At 58.4% G+C, this 22,293-nt stretch overlaps 1 protein-coding gene across 1 annotated transcript in view; it reads left to right on the top strand.

The window, feature by feature from the left end:
- Positions 1-22,293, top strand: part of CLPB (ClpB family mitochondrial disaggregase) — a 99,785-nt gene that overhangs the window by 7,198 nt on the left and 70,294 nt on the right. Inside the window, exon 4 of the mRNA XM_062020314.1 lies at positions 14,776-14,862. Coding sequence (XP_061876298.1) covers positions 14,776-14,862 — 87 coding nt within the window. The remainder of the gene's footprint in view (positions 1-14,775; positions 14,863-22,293) is intronic.

Here is a 22,293-nt window from a genome sequence, read left to right as displayed (position 1 = left end):
GCTCTCCTGTGGTCACCACAGTGATGTTTCCCTCCTGGGGAAGAACCAGCCCCTGGAGCAGCACAGGCTGGGGGTGAGCTGCTGGAGAGCAGCTCTGGGACAGGGACCTGGCACTGCTGGGGGGCAGCAACTACCCAAGTGCTGCAGAGAGGCCAGTGCAGGGCTGCCAAGGTGCTGAGGGGCTGCAACATGTGTGTGAGGAGGAAAGGCTGCAGCCCTGGGGCTGCTGAGCCTGGGGAACAGAAGCCTGAGCTCAGGGGCACCTCAGCAACACTCACAAGCACCTAAAGGCTCCTGCAAGGTGCTGAAAGGCTCAGGAGGTGCCACTTGGGTGTGTGGTGGCCAGTGGCAGGACAAGGGGGAAGGAGGGGCAGAGGCTGGAACACAGCAAGTGCCCCTGGCCCAGGAGGAGCAAGTGCTTTGGTGCTGAGGGGAGGGAGCCCTGGCCCAGGCTGCCCAGGGAGGGTGTGGAGGCTCCTGCTCAGGAGGTTCCCAACCCCAGCTGGACACGTTCCTGTGCCCCCTGAGCCAGGGGAAGCTGCTTGAGCAGGGGCTGGGGCTGCAGCAGCTCTGCAGGGCCCTGCACACCCCACCATTGGGTGATTCCACCCAGCACAGGCACCCCAAGAGCTGGGTGCTGCACCCACTGTCCCCAGGCTCTGCTGCAGCAGGGGAGGATGCCCAGCTGGCCTGCAGCCAGGGGATCTCAGAGGAAGCAGCCTGGCTGTGCTGCACCCTGGGGCTGAGATCTGGCCTGGATCAAGGAGCAAAGAGGATATTGGTGTGCAGCTAATTGGCTCTTGTGTTCTGCTGCTTGTAATTGCAGGAAGCTGCTGCTTAGGGACGTCTGGGTGATTTGTGAGCCTGCAAGAAGGATGCTCTGCACACCCACAGCCTCTCTCTTTGTTCCTGTGCTCTTTCCTTCCAGTCCCACTCCTCAGGGAGCTGGCCCCAGGGGACAGGGACAACTGCTGACTCCCTGCTGCCACGGAGCTGACACAGCAGGCACCAACAGGGTTGATTTCAGGGCTCTTGGCTTTGCCACCTGCAAGGGGTAAAGGCTGGGGTCAGCTTGAGCAGGGCAGGAGTGTGAGTGCGAGCTGCACCCAGGAGAGGGCAGCGCCGGCCACCTCACAGCCCTGCTCTGCCTCCTGCTCCCCACAGCTGCCTGGTGCTGGGTCAGGAGAGCTGTGGCTTGTGTGAGAAGAGACTTGGATTCAGTTGCAGCTGTGCCATGGCCTAATGTTTAGGTATCACAGAGGCAGACAGGAGCTGGGGCTGTGCTAGGGCTGAACTCCTGTGCACTGCCTCACTCAGGCTTCACAGCATGAGTCCAGACACAGGTGCTGTGCAGTTCAGCTGAGACAAGCTGAGCACAGATGTCCTGTTGCTTGTGTTGTGGAGCAGTTGCTGATGTTGTTCAGTTCTCCATCCTTTTGGCTCAAGGACTATAAGAAACAGCAGCCAGATGTTTGTGGTTGTGCAGACTGTGCTCTCTGATGCCCCCTCTCTCCATCTGCTGCTGGGGACTTGTTTGTCCTTGCTGTGGGAGCTGGGGAACTGGTGCAGCTGACAGCTTGTGGTGGCCCTTCCTGCATTAAAACATCACAATGCACTGACTGGGAAATGCAGCTTTTGGGACTGAGCTGGAGAAAAGGGATGTGTGAGAGGGGCTGGTGGGAGAAGAAGATTTTCAAGCCATAAGTCCCAGTTGTGCTTAATGCAGAGGTGTTGGTTGATTGGCACCTGAACAGGAGGCAGCAGCGTGCCCAGGGGGGCAAGAAGGCCAAGGGCAGCCTGGCTGGGCTCAGCCCTGGGGTGGCAGCAGGGTGAAGGGATTGATGATGCCCTGTGCTCAGTGCTGGGGAGGCCTCACTTCAAAGCCTGTGCTCAGGGCTGGGCCCCTCAGTGCAAGACACACAGAGGCAGCAGCAGAGCTGGGGAAGGGGCTGGAGCACAAGGGGCTGGGGAGGGGCTGAGGGAATGGGGGTGCTGAGCCTGGAGAAGAGGAGCCTGAGGGGACACAGCAGCACTCTCTGACACTCCCTCACAGCAGCCTGTGGCCAGGAGGCTCAGGCTCTGCTCCCCAGTAACAAGAGGAAAGGGGCTGGAGCTGTCCCAGGGGAGGTTGAGGCTGGAGCTGAGGCAGAACTGTTTCCCTGAGAGGGGTGTCAGCCCCTGTGCCAGGCTGCCCAGGGAGCTGGGGCAGTGCCCAGCCCTGGAGGGATCCCAAAGCCCTGGGCTGAGGTGCTGAGGGCTGTGGCTCAGGGCTGGCTGTGGCAGGGGGAGCTCAGGGCTGAGCTCCATCATCCTCCAGTTCTTTCCCAACCCAAGTGATTCTGTCAGCCCATGGTCACTGCTCTGTGGTAAATACTTCCAAGTGCATGAAGCAGCAGCTCACACAGCTCTGATGGTGCTGCTCTCAAGAGCTCACGTTTCAGGAGGCTGCAGGCACACATGTTGCCTGGTTCCAGCTGTTGGTACACGAGTGCAAGCAGAAAATGAGTGACACAGTAGGACAAAGTGTTGGCTCTTGGATGCTGAGCTGCCCTGTGCCTGTCCACATCTTCTCTCTGAGAACCCAAAGAACCACAGGCACAGCTGGCAAGGAGGCTGAAGGAACCCTTGAGATATCCTTGGGCAGCACAGGAATCACTGAATCATTCAGGTTGGAAAAAACACCTTTGAGTCAGTCAAATCCAACCACTGACTGAGGTGAGGTGATGAGTGTTAGTTCAGCTGGCAGCTAGAAATGTCTCAATCAGGCTTTGAAAGCCTAAAGTTTGGATATTGGAACTGATTGAAGAGTGTGGGCAGCAGGTTGAGGGAGGTTGTGCTGCCCCTGTGCTCTGCCCCAGCTGCAGTGGGGAGGCCACATCTGCAGTGCTGTGGCCAGGGCTGGGCTGCCCAGCTGCAGAGAGACAGGTAAGTGCTGCAGAGAGGCCAGTGCAGGGCTGCCAAGGTGCTGAGGGGCTGCAACATGTGTGTGAGGAGGAAAGGCTGCAGCCCTGGGGCTGCTCAGCCTGGGGAACAGAAGCCTGAGCTCAGGGGCACCTCAGCAACACTCACAAGCACCTAAAGGCTCCTGCAAGGTGCTGAAAGGCTCAGGAGCAAGTGCTTTGGTGCTGAGGGGAGGGAGCCCTGGCCCAGGCTGCCCAGGGAGGGTGTGGAGGCTCCTGCTCAAGGTTCCCAACCCCCCCTGGACACGTTCCTGTGCCCCCTGAGCCAGGGGCAGCTGCTGGAGCAGGGGCAGGGGCTGGATGAGCTCTGCAGGGCCCTGCCAGCCCCAGCACTCAGGGACTCTCTGATCCTGTGAATGGGAGCCTTGTGTTCAAGCAACCAGCAACTTGTTCCAGGGTAAGGCTGAAGAAGCCTTTCAGCTGCAGTGGGCAGAGGAGGCTCCTTCCTTGGAGGGCTTCAAGACCCCCCTGGACACGTTCCTGTGTGACCTGATGTAGGTGGGAGCTGCTCCTGCAGGGGGGTTGCACTGGATGAGCTCTAAAGGTCCCTTCCAGCCCCCACCATTGGGTGATTCTGTGCTGCTGCTCTTGTGCTGTTGACCAATACAGGAGTTTTCACTTCATGAACTTGGCTGTTTAATTGCAGTGGTTCCATGTATTCAGAGGGAAAACAAGAAGCAAAACCCAGCAGACTTTCCAGCCTCCAGCCCCCTGTGTGTCTGTTCAGTGGTAATATTGATTCCCTGTGTTCCAGCTCTGTTTCTTAATAAGCCACCCACAGAAGTGCAGCTCCAGCTGGCCAGAGCAAGATGATGGAACAGTGTTTTCCTGAGGACACTGTGACTCAGGGAAGGGCAGAGAGCTCCTTCAGCACAGCAGGCAGCAACCCAAACCTGCCTGGTAATGAGCTCTGGAGATGAGCAGGAGCTGTCCTGCTGCAGAGGGATCCAGCCAGACGTGGAGGGGGGAGACAGGAAGCTCCATGTCAGCTCCTGCAGCTGCTTTTGCTCTTTCCAGGCTGAGAAATTACCCCTGGCCCTCAGCACCTCAGCCCCAGGGCTTTGGGATCCCCCCAGGGCTGGGCACTCCCCCAGCTCCCTGGGCAGCCTGGCACAGGGGCTGACACCCCTCTCAGGGAAACAGTTCTGCCTCAGCTCCAGCCTCAGCCTCCCCTGGGGTGACTTGAGGCTGCTTCTTCTTGTTGTGTCACTTGTGCTGGGGATGTGCCCATCCCTCACCCCCTGCATCCCACCCCTGAGCCCCCTGTGCTGGGGATGTGCCCATCCCTCACCCCCTGCATCCCACCCCTGACCCCCTGTGCTGGGGATGTGCCCATCCCTCACCCCCTGCATCCCACCCCTGAGCCCCCTGTGCTGGGGATGTGCCCATCCCTCACCCCCTGCATCCCACCCCTGAGCCCCCTGTGCTGGGGATGTGCCCATCCCTCACCCCCTGCATCCCACCCCTGCCCTGAGCCAACCAGAGGCCACCAGCTGCAGGCAGTGGGCACAATGCTGCTGAGGGGCTCATGAGATGAAGGAGCTGTGTGTGTGATTGGGCTCTGACTGGGGGCTGTGGGGGTGCCACAGGGGCTGCCTGCACTCAAGTGACCACACACAGCCCTGTGGCACCCACCTGAGCCATCAGAGACACTCACAGAGGCCTTTGGGTTGGGGAAGCCCCTGGAGCTGCTGGAGCCCAGCCCTGAGCTCACCCTGCCACAGCCAGCACTGAGCCACAGCCCTCAGCACCTCAGCCCCAGGGCTTTGGGATCCCTCCAGGGCTGGGCACTGCCCCAGCTCCCTGGGCAGCCTGGCACAGGGGCTGACACCCCTCTCAGGGACACAGTTCTGCCTCAGCTCCAGCCTCAGCCTCCCCTGGAGCAGCTCCAGCCCCTCTCCCCTCACTGCTCTCTGTCTCAGTGCTTTCACAGGAGGGTTTTGCTTCAGCACTTCCTCCATGGTGACCTTTTCTCATGATGCTTCTATTTTGTGCTCCCAGCACTGATGGTGTTTGCACACTGAGTCATAAGACCAGTGTCTGCAATGAGCAGCCAGACAGGGAGACTAAAGATCTTGTGTCTCAGCTTTAACCATCTTTAGTGTGCCCAAACCCCTGGAAGCAGACGCCGACCACGTCTGGTGTGTGTGTGGGTGGTGTCTCTGTGTGCTGAGTACATCTGGTAGCCATCACAGGCTCCATTCCAGTTCCTGTGGGCTCCTCAGCAGTGGGGCTGAGGGTGGGATACAGAGGGGCTGTGGATGTGGAGCAGGGGCAGCACCAGGCAGGGCAGTGGGGGGTCACAAGCGATGGTGACAAAAGGGAGTGATGGTTCCACTTCCCTCCTGGGAGCACCCAGGGAGATGGCAGGCAGCAGCTTAAATCCCACAGTCCCTGAGTGCTGGGGGGCTGGCAGGGCCCTGCAGAGCTGCTGCAGCCCCAGCCCCTGCTCAAACAGCTTCCCCTGGCACAGCAATGTGTCCAGCTGGGCTGGAGTTGGAGCAAGAGGGCTGAAGGAGCAAGAGCCTGGAGACAGAGGCTGCAGGGTGAGGCTGGGGAAGGGGCTGGAGCACAAGGGGCTGAGGGAATGGGGGTGTTGAGGCTGGAGAAGAGCAGCCTGAGGGGACACAGCAGCACTCTCTGACACTCCCTCACAGCAGCCTGTGGCTCAAGGTCTCTTCTCCCAAGTAACAAGATGAGCAGAACCAGCCTGGAGCTGCCCCAGGGGAGGTTGAGGCTGGAGCTGAGGCAGAACTGTGTCCCTGAGAGGGGTGTCAGCCCTGTGCCAGGCTGCCCAGGGAGCTGGGGCAGTGCCCAGCCCTGGAGGGATCCCAAAGCCCTGGGGTGAGGTGCTGAGGGCTGTGGCTCAGTGCTGGCTGTGGCAGGGGGAGCTCAGGGCTGGGCTCCAGCAGCCTGGGATGTGCACACTCTGCCTCCTGCAGTGCCCAGCTGACAGGGGAGGGCAGGAGGTAAGGACTGCTGCCTTTGCTGCTGGTTACCATGTGCTGGCTTTGGCATGCCCAGGTTTGGGAGGAAGAGGAAACAGCCTCCTCTGAAGGAGCTCAGCTGTGTTGCTGCTTCCAGAGTCACTGCAATGCAACAGCCCTGTTCTGCATCAGAAACATCCCACAGCAGCCTGACCGTGTGTCTGGCAGCATCCAGCAGCACAGAGGTTGTTGGGGAAAGAAGATGAGTAATCACTCATGCTCTTTCAGAGGGATTTGAGTATAATACACTGACTCTGGCAGCTCCCAGCACATGTGGCTGCCTGAACAAAGCTGCACTCAACTCCCAGGCTCCCTGACATCCACTGAGCCCCAGTGCTCACGTGCTAAGGGAGCACTTTACATCTGCACTAAGTGGCAGGACAAGGGGGAAGGGGCAGAGGCTGGGACACAGCAAGTGCCCCTGGCCCAGGAGGAGCAAGTGCTTTGGTGCTCAGGGGAGGGAGCCCTGGCCCAGGCTGCCCAGGGAGGGTGTGGAGGCTCCTTCCTTGGAGCTCTTCAAGACCCCCCTGGCCACGTTCCTGTGTGACCTGATCTAGGTGGGAGCTGCTTCTGCAGGGGGGTTGGGCTGGATGAGCTCTAAAGGTCCCTTCCAACCCCACCATGCTGTGACTCTGTGCCCTGTTTGTGCTGCCTGGGTGTGGGGCACCATCTCCTCTGAGATCCCCACGACCTGGGAGCAGCCTGCCTGCCTTGGCAGCTCTGGGTTCCCTCCTCTCCTCTCCTCTCCTCTCCTCTCCTCTCCTCTCCTCTCCTCTCCTCTCCTCTCCTCTCCTCTCCTCTCCTCCTCCTCCTCCTCCTCCTCCTCTCCTCTCCTCTCCTCTCCTCTCCTCTCCTCTCCTCTCCTCTCCTCTCCTCCTCCTCCTCCTCCTCCTCCTCCTCCTCTCCTCTCCTCTCCTCTCCTCTCCTCCTCCTCCTCCTCCTCTCCTCTCCTCTCCTCTCCTCTCCTCTCCTCTCCTCTCCTCCTCCTCCTCCTCCTCCTCCTCCTCCTCTCCTCTCCTCTCCTCCTCCTCCTCCTCCTCCTCCTCCTCCTCCTCCTCCTCTCCTCTCCTCTCCTCTCCTCCTCCTCTTCCTCCTCTCCTCTCCTCTCCTCTCCTCTCCTCTCTCCTCTCCTCTCCTCTCCTCTCCTCTCCTCTCCTCTCCTCTCCTCTCCTCTCCTCTCCTCCTCCTCCTCCTCCTCCTCCTCTCCTCTCCTCTCCTCTCCTCTCCTCTCCTCTCCTCCTCCTCTTCCTCCTCTCCTCTCCTCTCCTCTCCTCTCCTCTCCTCTCCTCTCCTCTCCTCTCCTCTCCTCTCCTCTCCTCTCCTCTCCTCCTCCTCCTCCTCCTCTCCTCTCCTCCTCCTCCTCCTCCTCCTCCTCCTCTCCTCTCCTATCCTGAGCCTCACTTGAGCTGGCTGGACAGACCTTGCTGATCCCCTGATGGATCCTTGTGGTGTTCCAGGCCCTGGGGTGGTGCTGAAGGGCTTGAGGAGCAGCCATGAGCCACCTCCAGCAGCAACATCAAAGGCTTTCCATCAACCCTTTGCCTTCTCCTGACTGGGCAGAGCCTTCCCCTGGCCTCTAACAGGGTTTGTGCTTTCATCTTGGCAGACATTGTTGAGTTTGGGACCTTTCCCTTCCCTCCCTCCCTGTGCAAAGCGAAGGGCAGGTCCCAGGAGTGTGTGTGTGTGTCCCTGCAGTTAAACACTGACATATTGGGCAAGGGCTGAGGAGGGGAGGGAGGGGGGGGAGGAAGGGAAACACTGAAGTGGCTGAAAGAAACAGAAGCTATTGTTGTTCAAAGTTCAAGTTTCCAGCTTCCTCTTCCTGCAGCTGTCGAGGCAGCGCTGGGCATGCTCCAGCCTGAGCACAAACTCAAACATGCCCTCTGGGCTCGGCCTGTCAGCGGCTCACTCACCCAGAACCCCGGCTGAGGGGTGAATAGGAGGCACATCTGGCCCTGTGGGGGCACAGGAGGAGGAGGAGGAGGAGGAGGAGGGAGACAAAGCTCATCTCCACAACCCCTTTTGGGGTTTTATCTCTTATGGCTGGATCAAAGTTGTTGGAGCTTTGGGAGTTGTTGTTCTGAGGTGGGTGAGCAAAGAGGTGCCCAGGCAGATTCCAGAGCAGGCAGGGATGTGCTGCTGGCCACACAGCATCTCCTCCAGAGCTGCTGCTGCCTGCCACAGGGGGTGTTCATTCTGCAGGGGGTCCCCAGTGCTGCTCTCACAGCTGAGGGAGTGTTGGAGATGGGGGACTGGGAGCTGTGGCTGATCTCTGTGGGCTCCCAGACCTTGAGCAGCCCCAGCAGGGCAATCTGTTGGTGTGTGTGTCTGCAGAAGGGGCTGAGCTTCCTGCATTAAACCCCTTAAACAAGGTGTTTTCTGCAAGCCTTCAAGTCACCAAAGAGAAGCAGCAGCTGCTCTTGGTGCCAGCACAGGAGGAACACCCAGAGCTGTGCCACCAGGGCTCTGAGGCAGGAGAGACTCCTGGGGAAGGAACACTGAGTGTCTCTGCTTGGTTAAAATGTGCCTGAACATCCTCAAACATTGATCAGAGTGAGAGGTTTTCTTGTTGATTTCATTGAAACAAACCCAAACCAAACCCTGCTGCTGGCTGGGATGTGAGCAGGGGGCTGGTGTGTTATCCTTAGCTCAGGCAGGGAAAAGAAGGAATGATGGGCTCAAAGACCCTGAGCACAAAGTGCAGTTGTCTGGCAAATGTGTGTGAAGTTGCTGAGCACCTGGCAAAGGGCTGAAAGGCAAACCAAAAGCCCAGCTCCTAAATGAAATGGTGATGGCAGCTGGTGCTGTGCTGGGGATTCACCTGGGCTGGGGATGCTCAAGGTGCTTGTGACGAGTGACAGGCCTGAGTGGAAGGTGACCTGCAGCACTGTGAGCATCTCAGCTCTGAGCCTGGAGGAGAATCCAGCAGCACAGGCTCCAGCATCCTGCCCAGTGGGCACAGAGGAAGGTGCTGAGGTTCCCCAGAGTCCTGCAGCTGGGGAGGAACCAGCCCCTGCAGCAGCACAGGCTGGGGGTGAGCTGCTGGAGAGCAGCTCTGGGACAGGGAGCTGGCACTGCTGGGGGGCAGCAACTGCCCATGAGCAGCAGCGTGGGCTGGTGGGCAAGAAGCCAATGGCAGCCTGGGGGCATGAGGAGAGTGTGGGCAGCAGGTTGAGGGAGGTTGTGCTGCCCCTGTGCTCTGCCCCAGCTGCAGTGGGGAGGCCACATCTGCAGGGCTGTGGCCAGGGCTGGGCTGCCCAGCTGCAGAGAGACAGGGAAGTGCTGCAGAGAGGCCAGTGCAGGGCTGCCAAGGTGCTGAGGGGCTGCAACATGGGTGTGAGGAGGAAAGGCTGCAGCCCTGGGGCTGCTCAGCCTGGGGAACAGAAGCCTGAGCTCAGGGGCACCTCAGCAACACTCACCTAAGAGGTGATGCTCCTGAGCAGGAGCCTCCACACCCTCCCTGGGCAGCCTGGGCCAGGGCTCCCTCCCCTCAGCACCAAAGCACTTGCTCCTCCTGGGCCAGGGGCACTTGCTGTGTCCCAGCCTCTGCCCCTTCCCCCTTGTCCTGCCACTGGCCACCACACACCCAAGTGGCACCTCCTGAGCCTTTCAGCACCTTGCAGGAGCCTTTAGGTACACAGCAAGTGCTCCTGGCCCAGGAGGAGCAAGTGCTTTGGTGCTGAGGGGAGGGAGCCCTGGCCCAGGCTGCCCAGGGAGGGTGTGGAGGCTCCTTCTCTGAGGTTCCCAACCCCAGCTGGACACGTTCCTGTGCCCCTGAGCCAGGGGCAGCTGCTGGAGCAGGGGCTGGGGCTGGGTGAGCTCTGCAGGGCCCTGCCAGCCCCAGCACTCAGGGATGCTGAGCTTCTGTGCCTGCACTGTGCTTTAACAGGTTTGGCTGCTGGTCAGGGTTCTGATTTAATTCTGTGTTGATGTGATGATAATTCATGGCTCAGGAAGCTCTTCCAGTATGTCTGGAGGGGAAAAAAATCTTCCAGCAAGTTAAATGGACTTTTGAGTAGCTCCAAAATGCTTTAAGTGAAGGCCCATCCTGACCTGGGCTTCACCAGCTGATGTGTTCAAGTGTGGGTCCCATTCCTGAGGAAACAAACGTGGAGATTCATGGTGAGTGGAGGCAGGGCTGGGCTTGAGCAGCACAGACCCAGGAGGCAGTGGAAGGCAACCAGCACAGGCTGTTTGCATCAGATTCATCACTGAATCACAGAGGGCTTTGGGTTGGAAGGAACCTTCAGGATCATCTTGTTGCATCCCCATGGCCCCAGGGACAGCTTCCCCCAGCCCAGGCTGCTCCCAGCCCCAGCCAACCTGCCCCTGGGCACTGCCAGGGCTGGGGCAGCCACAGCCTCTCTGGGCAGCCTGTGCCAGGGCCTCAGCAGCCTCCCAGGGAACAGCTTCTGCCTCCCAGCTCCCCTCAGTCTCCCCTCTGGCCCTCTGGAGCCAGCAGCCCTTGTCCTGTCCCTCCAGCCCCTTGCACAAAGTCCCTGCCCATGTTCCTTGGGGGCCCTTTAGGGGCTGGAGGCTGCTCTGGGGTCTCCTGGAGCCTTCTCTTGCCCAGGCTGAGCACCCCCATCTCTCTCAGCCTGTGTGCAGAGCAGAGGGGCTGCAGCCCTCACATCATCCCCGTGGCTCCTCTGGGCTCACTCCAGCAGCTCCAGGTCCTGCTGTGTGTGCCCAGAGCTGGAGGCAGCACTGCAGGGAGGGAGCTCAGCAGAGCAGAGGGGGACAATCCCCTCCCTTGACCTGCTGCCCAAGTGCAAATGGGCTTAATACTTTGTGAACTCCTTTAATTACCCCCCATTAGTGATGTTGAGAGGTGCTGAGCTGGGAGCTTTTAGCTGTCAGGCAGAAGTTCCTGGCTGAGGGTTCCATCTCCTCCTCATGCCTGGCTTCCCCTGCCAGGCCCCCTCTCCATTGCTATAGCTGCTGGGGTTTGTGTGGCTGTGTGTCACTGGAAAGGGGGTGAGGGGGAGATTACTGCATTCAGAGCACTTGCAAATGGCTGGGTAAAGAAAGTGAAGTTGAGCACTGATTGCTGCACATCCTTCCAGTGAGCAAAGACAACAGGAGACTGGGCATCACAGTGGCTGTGAAAGGATTGCTCCAGGTACCTGGAGTGAGTAAGAGTGGACATGGTATAGAATCACAGAGTCATTTGGGTTGGAAAAGACCTTTGAGAGCAACAAGTCCAACCCTTCAGCTCACCCTGCCACAGCCAGCACTGAGCCACAGCCCTCAGCACCTCACCCCAGGGCTTTGGGATCCCTCCAGGGCTGGGCACTGCCCCAGCTCCCTGGGCAGCCTGGCACAGGGCTGACACCCCTCTCAGGGACACAGTTCTGCCTCAGCTCCTCCCTGGTAGATGCAGATGAAGCTGCCCACACTGGCCATGATCAGGGGCTGGTTCCCATCTGATCACCTCCCATGGCTCTGCTGCCATCCCCATTCCTCAGGATCCAGCTGCAGCCTCAGCACAAAGACTGTGTGGCCAGCAAAGGTGTTGCCAAGTCCCTTCTGCCCTTGAGAGGCCAGGCTGAAGGGACAGGGGGTGCAAGTGCTGAGCCAGCTGAGCTCCTCCAGCAAGGACAGAGCTGGTTGTCCATGATGCTGCCACTTGTGTGAGGTGCTTTGGGAAAGGAGAGGAAGGAAAACAGAGCCCCAGATGTTTCTGTCAGTGCTGTGTGTGTACCCACAGTTCAGCCTTTGCCAGAGCTGTAGGAGCAGAGAATCCTTTGGGTTGGAGAAGCCCCTGAAGCTGCTGGAGCCCAGCCCTGAGCTCCCCCTGCCACAGCCAGCACTGAGCCACAGCCCTCAGCACCTCACCCCAGGGCTTTGGGATCCCTCCAGGGCTGGGCACTGCCCCAGCTCCCTGGGCAGCCTGGCACAGGGGCTGACACCCCTCTCAGGGAAACAGTTCTGCCTCAGCTCCAGCCTCAACCTCCCCTGAGACAACTCCAGCCCCTTTCCTCTTGTTTTGTAGCTCAGAAGCAGAGACAGACCCCCCCCAGTCTCCAACTCAATCTCCTCTGGGGCAACTCCAGGCCCTTCCCTTTGGTCCTGGGGAGCAGCAACCAACTCCCCACCCCATCACAGGCTGCTGTGAGGGAGTGTCAGAGAGTGCTGCTGTGTCCCCTCAGCCTCCTCCTCTCCAGGCTCAACACCCCCATTCCCTCAGCCCTTCCCCAAGCAGACCCACACACCCACCCAGCTTGGTGCCATCTGCAGACTGAGGTGCCCTCCATCCCCTCACCCAGATCCCTGCCCCTGTGCTCAACAGCCCCAGCCCTGAGCCCTGGGGATCCTCAGTGTAGGTCTCCTCTGTGTCTTCCTGGGCTGAGCTCTGGCTCCTTGTGGTTTCAGGGGGAGCTGGGGCTGGGGCAGGTCCCTGCAGTGGCCTCTGTGGGGGCATCTCCCTGTGCTCACAGCAGCACAGATGGAGCTGTGGTGTGGATTTCTCCTGCAGGCACCATCCCTCCCAGCCAGAGCAGCTAATTGCTGCCACCAGCAGTGGCTCTGGCTCGCACTCAGACCTGCTCATCTCTCTGTGTTGTGAGTGCAACCCTCCCCTCCTCCATCTGCAACAGGAGCTGATGTGGACAGATAGCAATCTGCCCTGTGCAGCCTGCCAGCAGCTGGGACATGACACAGCCATGACAAGGCAGCATTGCAGTGTTCTCCTTCAAAGCAATCTGCTCATAGCTCTCAGGCATCAGCAACCTGATCTGGAGGAAGGTATCCCTGCCTGTGGCTGGGAGATGGGAAAGATGTGGTCTTTAAGTTCCCTTCCAAGCCAAACTGTTCTGTGGTTCCATGATTCTGGGTGCTGGGAGAAGCTGAAAGCATGAGGCTGTGTGCTGGGGGGAGCCAGGGCTGGCCCTGTGCAGCACCTCAGCCTGTGCTTTGCAGGGTGATGCTGCAGTGAGTGATGTGCACATCCCTGGAGCATGGAGCCCTTAAGGAATCTGCAGGGTTCTTTTCTACCCTGTAGCATCAAGCTCATTTTGGAGCAAGGATCTTGTGTTTACTTCATTATCATTCAACTTCTAAGTGTAACCCTGGTGAATCACACACAGTCACAGATCTCAAGGGCTGGAAGGGACCTGCAGAGCTCATCCAGTGCAACCCCTGCCAGAGCAGCAGCACCTAGAGCAGGGCACACAGGGACTCACCCAGCTGGGGTTGGGATGGCTGCAGAGAAGGAGCCTCCACAGCCCATCTGGGCAGCCCCTGCCAGTGCAGTGGGTCATTTACACAGGTCCTGGGCTCCTCAACTACACCAGGGAGCTACCAGTGAAGGCTACTGGTTACTCTGGTTTGTAGCTGTCTGACCACAGTTCTGATGAGCAGTTCAGAGCATCCAGTAGCAGGGTAGCAGCACTGACCACCTCTAAGTCAAAAAAGGATGGCAGCTAAGCCACCTGTATGTGTTGGCTGAGAAGCAGAGCTCTGCTTGATCCAACACACATCAGTGGTGGGCTGGGCTGAAGTGCTGTGTCTGCTGTCCCATGTCCCACAGCCTCAGACTAACAGGGCAGAAAGCTCTACTGGAGGGGAATAAAGAATCCCACAATGGATGAGCTTGGAGAAGCCCCTGGAGCTGCTGGAGCCCAGCCCTGAGCTCCCCCTGCCACAGCCAGCACTGAGCCACAGCCCTCAGCACCTCACCCCAGGGCTTTGGGATCCCTCCAGGGCTGGGCACTGCCCCAGCTCCCTGGGCAGCCTGGCACAGGGGCTGACACCCCTCTCAGGGAAACAGTTCTGCCTCAGCTCCAATCTCTGGTGCCACTGGCCACCACACACCCAAGTGGCACCTCCTGAGCCTTTCAGCACCTTGCAGGAGCCTTTAGGTACACAGCAAGTGCCCCTGGCCCAGGAGGAGCAAGTGCTTTGGTGCTGAGGGGAGGGAGCCCTGGCCCAGGCTGCCCAGGGAGGGTGTGGAGGCTCTTTCTCAGGAGCATCACCTCTTAGGTGAGTGTTGCTGAGGTGCCCCTGAGCTCAGGCTTCTGTTCCCCAGGCTCAACAGCCCCAGGGCTGCAGCCTTTCCTCCTCACACACATGTTGCAGCCCCTCAGCACCTTGGCAGCCCTGCACTGGCCTCTCTGCAGCACTTCCCTGTCTCTCTGCAGCTGGGCAGCCCAGCCCTGGCCACAGCACTGCAGATGTGGCCTCCCCACTGCAGCTGGGGCAGAGCACAGGGGCAGCACAACCTCCCTCAACCTGCTGCCCACACTCTCTTCATGCCCCCAGGCTGCCATTGGCTTCTTGCCCACCAGCCCACACTGCTGCTCAGGGTTAATTTGCTGTCTCATCTGTTCTTGTGTCATGCAAGAAAACTACAGGCTATCAGCTGCTCCATGGGCTTTGGAGGTTGCTGAGCTGCTTCTGAACCCCTGGGGGTTGCACTTGCAGCCTGAGCATCCAAAGCTGCTGTCTGTGGGTTGAGCAGCTCTGCTCCCACCCTGCTGCTCCTTGGTTCATTGGCTGTTGGACTGAACAGAAGAAAGAAAGGCAGACAAGAGGGCAGAGACATTGTCTGAAGGGACTGAGCTTGGAACCATAGAACCACAGAGTCTCAAGGGCTGGAAGAGACCTGCAGAGCTCATCCAGTGCAACCCCCTGCCAGAGCAGCAGCACCTAGAGCAGGGCACACAGGGACTCATCCAGCTGGGGTTGGGATGGCTGCAGAGAAGGAGCCTCCACAGCCCATCTGGGCAGCCTGTTCCACAGATGAGGAACAGGATGGGATGGATTTGTGACACTGGGTCTTGGGCTTTCTCTGTGGCTCCTGCCTGAACTGTGTCTGTGTTGTGCAGGTTGTTGCTGGAAGGTGTGGAGGTGAACACGAGGCACAGGCTGGGCTGGACTGCTCTCATGGTGGCAGCCATCAGCAGGAACTCCAGGTATGTTTGTGTTGCTGCTTGTCATGGAGGGGGGAGGTCACTTCACAGCTGCTTCACCTCTTGGGAAAGCCACTTTGAGCTCCACAGAAGGTTCCCATCAAGTTTGAACTGTGTCGTGGGGCAAAGGCCAGGGGAGCTTTTTGCTCTCTCTTTGCTTGGTGTGTTGTGTGGCAGATGGAGGCTGCTCTGTGATCCACAGAGGTGACTGCTGAACCTCCTCTGCCTTGACTTCAGCAGGGCTTTTGGCACCTGCTCCCATTACATCCTCACAGAAAAGCTCAGGCAGTGTGGCTGGATGAGTGGAGGTGAGGTGGATGGAGAGCTGCTGAGTGACAGAGCCCAGAGGCTGGGATCAATGGCACAGAGTGGAGCTGGAGGCCTGTGGCCAGTGCAGTTGCACAGGGATGGGTTCTGGGGCCAGTCTGGTTCAACATTTTCATCAGTGACCTGGGTGAGGGCACAGAGGGACCCTCAGCAAGTTCCCTGCTGGCACCACACTGGGAGCACTGGCTGATTGCCCAGAGGCTGAGCTGCCAGTGAGGGAGCTGTGGGCAGGCTGAGAGTTGGGCACAGAGGAAGGTGCTGAGGTTCCCCAAGGGCAAGGGCAGAGTCCTGCAGCTGGGGAGGAACCAGCCCCTGCAGCAGCACAGGCTGGGGGTGAGCTGCTGGAGAGCAGCTCTGGGACAGGGAGCTGGCACTGCTGGGGGGCAGCAGCTGCCCAAGTGCTGCAGAGAGGCCAGTGCAGGGCTGCCAAGGTGCTGAGGGGCTGCAGCATGTGTGTGAGGAGGAAAGGCTGCAGCCCTGGGGCTGCTCAGCCTGGGGAACAGAAGCCTGAGCTCAGGGGCACCTCAGCAACACTCACAAGCACCTAAAGGCTCCTGCAAGGTGCTGAAAGGCTCAGGAGCAAGTGCTTTGGTGCTGAGGGGAGGGAGCCCTGGCCCAGGCTGCCCAGGGAGGGTGTGGAGGCTCCTTCTCAGGAGGTTTCCAACCCCAGCTGGACACGTTCCTGTGCCCCCTGAGCCAGGGGCAGCTGCTGGAGCAGGGGCTGGGGCTGGGACAGCTCTGCAGGGCCCTGCCAGCCCCCACCATTCTCTGATGCCATGACCAAGCATTGCATTTGGGCCTCTGCTGATCCTCAAACCTCAGGATATCCCCATGCTAAACCATCTAGCACCTCACCATCAGAGCTGCCACATCCCCTTTGCCTCCTGGGTCTTACACCCTTCAGCCCTTTCTGAAGCAAACAGGCTGTGCCCTCCCTCCCTCAGTTCCCATGATGATCACTGTGGCTTCTTGTAACCTTTTAACGACACTCTTAAAGCCATTGAGCCTACAAGTAAATGCAGTTGGGGTTGGGGGTTTGCTTTTCATGCTGGAAGGGTGGAAGAGAGAAGAAGAGAGAGAGAGAATAAGAAATGGCATCCTGGTAAACGTGGGACAGGCAGCAGAATGAGCTTTGATGTTACAAGCTCTGGGGTGATGCTTTACTCAGTCACAAGTTCATAAGCAGAAAAGCCAAATGACTTGTGCAAACAGAGCAGGGAAAGAGCTGACAAAGGGCCAAGATCCGCTGCCAGGCGCCACGACCCACATCCCCCAGCGCCCAGTTCGTGTGTGGTGCTGCCTTTGATGTGTGCTGTGACAAGCTGAAAGTCCCTGACCTCCTCAGGGAGTCCTCTTCGAGGTGGGAGCACAGAGCTTAAGGTTTAAGGGGAGGGGGGGAGGGGGGTGTTTGTTTAACTTTGATGTCTCAGCTCCCAACCTCTGCCAGGGGACAATGGGCAGCAGCAGAGTGTGACGGCTGCTGATCATTCCAAGGGACTGGTGGAGCAGAACGAGCCTTCCCCAAGTTGCAGAGGCTGAGAGGAGAGAGGGAGGAAGGCTCTTCCTGGTAGAAGTGGCTGATGGAATCATCTAGGCAGGGGAAGAGTGTTGGGCAGGCTGGGTAAGGGCTGGCACAGAGGTGAGTGGTGTCTCCTCTGGCTGCCTGGCAAAGCAACCCAACAGCTTTGGGCTGAGCTGAGCAATTGGTGGGGCATGGCCAGGGATTTGGGCTGGATACTGACTCAAAGTGAGAATGAAGAAGCTCCTGAATAGCTGGAGCTTGGTGGGACTTGTCTCCAGCAATATAGAGGGAGAGGGATGAGATGCTCTGTGGAGGTGAAGAGCAAAGCAAGCCAAGACTTCCTCCTGGTGTAACAGCTCTGCTGGGCTTAGAATCAGACAATCATTATGGTTGGAGAAGCCCCTGAAGCTGCTGGAGCCCAGCCCTGAGCTCCCCCTGCCACAGCCAGCACTGAGCCACAGCCTCAGCACCTCACCCCAGGGCTTTGGGATCCCTCCAGGGCTGGGCACTGCCCCAGCTCCCTGGGCAGCCTGGCACAGGGCTGACACCCCTCTGAGGGAAACAGTTCTGCCCCAGCTCCAGCCTCAGCCTCCCCTGGGGCAGCTCCAGCCCCTTTCCTCTTGTCTTGTAGCTCAGGAGCAAAGGCTGAACCCCCAGTCTCCAACCTCAGCCTCCCCTGGGGCAACTCCAGCCTCTTTCCTCTCCTCCTGTCACTTGGGAGCAGAGGCCTACACCCCCCCATCCAGATGCAGAGCTGCCTGTTGCTTTGCTGCATCTTGTGCAGTGGGTGGGAACTCCTCTAAACATGCCTCTGCTGTGCAGCAGGATGCAGGGCTCTTGGTTTCAGTGGTCCCTCTGTAAAGAGGGATGAGCTGCAATTGCTTTATCCACACACAGTGGCTGATTTCATGGAATCATCAAATCACAGAGGGGTTTGGGTTGGAAGGGACCCTCAGGATCATCTTGTTGCATCCCCATGGCCCCAGGGACAGCTTCCCCCAGCCCAGGCTGCTCCCAGCCCCAGCCAAGCTGCCCCTGGGCACTGCCAGGGCTGGGGCAGCCACAGCCTCTCTGGGCAGCCTGTGCCAGGGCTCAGCAGCCTCCCAGGGAACAGCTTCTGCCTCCCAGCTCCCCTCAGTCTCCCCTCTGGCCCTCTGGAGCCAGCAGCCCTTGTCCTGTCCCTCCAGCCCCTTGCACAAAGCCCCTGCCCATGTTCCTTGGGGGCCCTTTAGGGGCTGGAGGCTGCTCTGGGGTCTCCTGGAGCCTTCTCTTGCCCAAGCTGAACCCCCCCATCTCTCTCAGCCTGTGTGCAGAGCAGAGGGGCTGCAGCCCTCACATCATCCCCGTGGCTCCTCTGAGCTCACTGATTGCCCAGAGGCTGAGCTGCCAGTGAGGGAGCTGTGGGCAGGCTGAGAGTTGGGCACAGAGGAAGGTGCTGAGGTTCCCCAAGGGCAAGGGCAGAGTCCTGCAGCTGGGAAGGAACAACCCCCTGCAGCAGCACAGGCTGGGGGTGAGCTGCTGGAGAGCAGCTCTGCAGAGACAGACCTGGCAGTGCTGGGTGATAATGAGCTCAGCAGGAGCCAGCAACGTGCCCTCGTGGGCAAGAAGCCAACGGCAGCCTGGGGGCAGCAAGAAGAGTGTGGGCAGCAGGGCCAGGGAGGTTCTGCTCCCTCTCTGCTCTGCCATATCTGCTGAGGCCTCATCTGGAGTCCTGTGTCCAGCTCTGGGCTGCCCAGCTCCAGAGGGACAGGGAAGTGCTGCAGAGAGGCCAGTGCAGGGACACCAAGATGCTCAGGGCACTGGAGCATCTTCCTTGTGAGGAAAGGCTGCGGGCCCTGGGGCTGTTCAGTCTGGAGAAGAGGAGACTGAGCTCAGGGGCAGCTCATTAACAGTGACAAACATCTCACTGGTGGGTGTCAGGAGCTTGGGGCAGCACTTGTTGTATCCAGCAACAGGACAAGGGGTGATGGGATGAGGCTGGAGCACAAACAGTTCATTGGAACACAAGGACAAAGTGTTTCCCTGTGAGGGGAGGGAGCCCTGGCCCAGGCTGCCCAGGGAGGGTGTGGAGGCTCCTTCCTTGGAGCTCTTCAAGACCCCCCTGGACACGTTCCTGTGTGACCTGATCTAGGTGGGAGCTGCTTCTGCAGGGGGGTTGCACTGGCTGAGCTCTGCAGGTCCCTTCCAGCCCCACCATTCTGTGATTCTATGAAGGAGCCTCCACAGCCCATCTGGGCTCCATCCAGCTCCTGGTGCAAGCACCTCCCAGGCATACCTGCTCTCATTTCCTCAGGGGCCTCTCATTCCTCTCAGCTGCTCCTCACATCATCTCCTCTCCTCCTGTGTCTTTTCATGCCTTTTCTCCTTCCCCTTCCACCTTCAGGTCTGGATCTCTTTGCTTTTCCTCACCTTGGCTTCCCAACACCTTCCTACTGGGGATGACCAACAGCAAGGAAGGTGTTCATACCTCATACTCCATACCTCATACCCCACACCTCATACTCCATACCCCATACCCCATACCTCATACCCCATACCTCATACCCCATACCCCATACCTCATACCCCATACCTCATACCCCATACCTCATACCCCATACCCCATACCTCATACCCCATACCCCATACCTCATACCCCATACCCCATACCTCATACTCCATACCTCATACCCCATACCCCATACCTCATACTCCATACCCCATACCCCATACCTCATACCCCATACCTCATACCCCATACCTCATGCCCCATACCTCATACTCCATACCTCATACCCCATACCTCATACCCCACACCTCATACCCCATACCTCATACCCCATACCCCATACCCCATACCTCATACCTCATACCCCATACCTCATACTCCATACCTCATACTCCATACCTCATACTCCATACCTCATACCCCATACCCCATACCTCATACTCCATACCCCATACCCCATACCTCATACCCCATACCTCATACCCCATACCTCATACCCCATACCCCATACCTCATACTCCATACCCCATACCCCATACCTCATACCCCATACCTCATACCCCATACCCCATACCTCATACCCCATACCTCATACTCCATACCTCATGCCCCATACCTCATACTCCATACCTCATACCCCATACCTCATACCCCACACCTCATACCCCATACCTCATACCCCATACCTCATACCCCATACCTCATACCCCACACCTCATACCCCATACCTCATACCCCATACCTCATACCCCACACCTCATACTCCACACCTCATACCCCATACTCCATACCCCATACCCCATACCTCATACCCCATACCTCATACCCCATACCTCATACCCCACACCTCATACTCCATACCTCATACTCCATACCTCATACTCCATACCTCATACCCCATACCTCATACCCCATACCCCATACCTCATACTCCATACCCCATACCCCATACCTCATACCCCATACCTCATACCCCATACCCCATACCTCATACCCCATACCCCATACCCCATACCTCATACCCCATACCTCATACCCCATACCCCATACCTCATACTCCATACCCCATACCCCATACCTCATACCCCATACCTCATACTCCATACCTCATGCCCCATACCTCATACTCCATACCTCATACCCCATACCTCATACCCCACACCTCATACCCCATACCTCATACCCCATACCTCATACCCCATACCTCATACCCCACACCTCATACCCCATACCTCATACCCCATACCTCATACTCCATACCTCATACCCCATACCTCATACCCCATACCTCATACTCCATACCTCATACTCCATACCTCATACTCCATACCCCATACCCCATACCTCATACCCCATACCTCATACCCCATACCTCATACCCCATACCTCATACCCCATACCTCATACTCCATACCCCATACCCCATACCTCATACTCCATACCCCATACCTCATACTCCATACCTCATGCCCCATACCTCATACTCCATACCTCATACCCCATACCTCATACCCCACACCTCATACCCCATACCTCATACCCCATACCTCATACCCCATACCTCATACCCCACACCTCATACCCCATACCCCATACTCCATACCCCATACCCCATACCTCATACCCCATACCTCATACTCCATACCTCATACCCCATACCTCATACCCCATACCTCATACTCCATACCTCATACCCCACACCTCATACCCCATACCCCATACTCCACACCTCATACCCCATACCCCATACCCCATACCTCATACCCCATACCTCATACCCCATACCTCATACCCCATACCTCATACTCCATACCTCATACCCCATACCTCATACTCCATACCTCATACCCCATACCTCATACCCCATACCTCATACCCCATACCTCATACCCCATACCTCATACTCCATACCTCATACCCCATACCTCATACCTCAGCTCTCCTTTGCCTCCTCTGCCTTGCTGTGTAGATGGAGAGAGCTGTGTGGAGGGGACAGAACCAGCATGATCCCATCCCTTCTGCTGCCCTCCTCCTCCCACAGCCTGCCCTCCTCCATCCCTCCCTCAGGTCAGGGCTTGGAAGGATCTCACTCTGCTCTCAGTGTAGATGGCTGGGATGTGTTCCTCTTCTACACATGCCCCAGCTTTGTGTGTTGGAGGTGCTGGAGAGATGGTTTCTCCTGGTCAGAGCAGTACATCATGCATAGCAACAGCCTAGAGAGTAGCTTCAAAGACTTAATAGTGAAGGGTGACCTGTCTGGAGCTTGTCTATAGGCAATGACATGATGAACTGGTGCAGTCTCATCACCTATATTAGGTACATACATCTGTTCCCTGTGATCTTCTTACACTCCTTTCACTTCAGGCAACTGGTTCAGAGCTGTGCAGCAGAGCTGGAGAAATGTCTGGGTGCCTTTGGAAGCACAGATGGGATGTCAAGGGCTGAGGAGTCCAATGGGGTCTTCAGCTGTGATGGCAGCACGGTGTGGGGGCTTGGTGAGACAATCACACTCAGCTCAGGCTGCAAAAGCCCTCTGAGTGTGGGCAGCAGGTTGAGGGAGGTTGTGCTGCCCCTGTGCTCTGCCCCAGCTGCAGTGGGGAGGCCACATCTGCAGTGCTGTGGCCAGGGCTGGGCTGCCCAGCTGCAGAGAGACAGGGAAGTGCTGCAGAGAGGCCAGTGCAGGGCTGCCAAGGTGCTGAGGGGCTGCAACATGTGTGTGAGGAGGAAAGGCTGCAGCCCTGGGGCTGCTCAGCCTGGGGAACAGAAGCCTGAGCTCAGGGGCACCTCAGCAACACTCACAAGCACCTAAAGGCTCCTGCAAGGTGCTGAAAGGCTCAGGAGGTGCCACTTTGGTGCTGAGGGGAGGGAGCCCTGGCCCAGGCTGCCCAGGGAGGGTGTGGAGGCTCCTCAGGAGGTTTCCAACCCCAGCTGGACACGTTCCTGTGCCCCCTGAGCCAGGGGCAGCTGCTGGAGCAGGGGCTGGTGCTGGGTGAGCTCTGCAGGGCCCTGCCAGCCCCAGCACTCAGGGCTTCTGTGAAGAGTCCAGCTGTGAACCCAGCACTGCCATGGCCACCACTGAACCATGTCCATTGCCTTT

The sequence above is a fragment of the Colius striatus genome, chromosome 1 (genome assembly GCF_028858725.1).
Source record: "Colius striatus isolate bColStr4 chromosome 1, bColStr4.1.hap1, whole genome shotgun sequence".
NCBI classification, from domain to species: Eukaryota; Metazoa; Chordata; class Aves; order Coliiformes; family Coliidae; genus Colius; species Colius striatus.
This window is presented reverse-complemented; position numbering and strand designations above follow the sequence as displayed.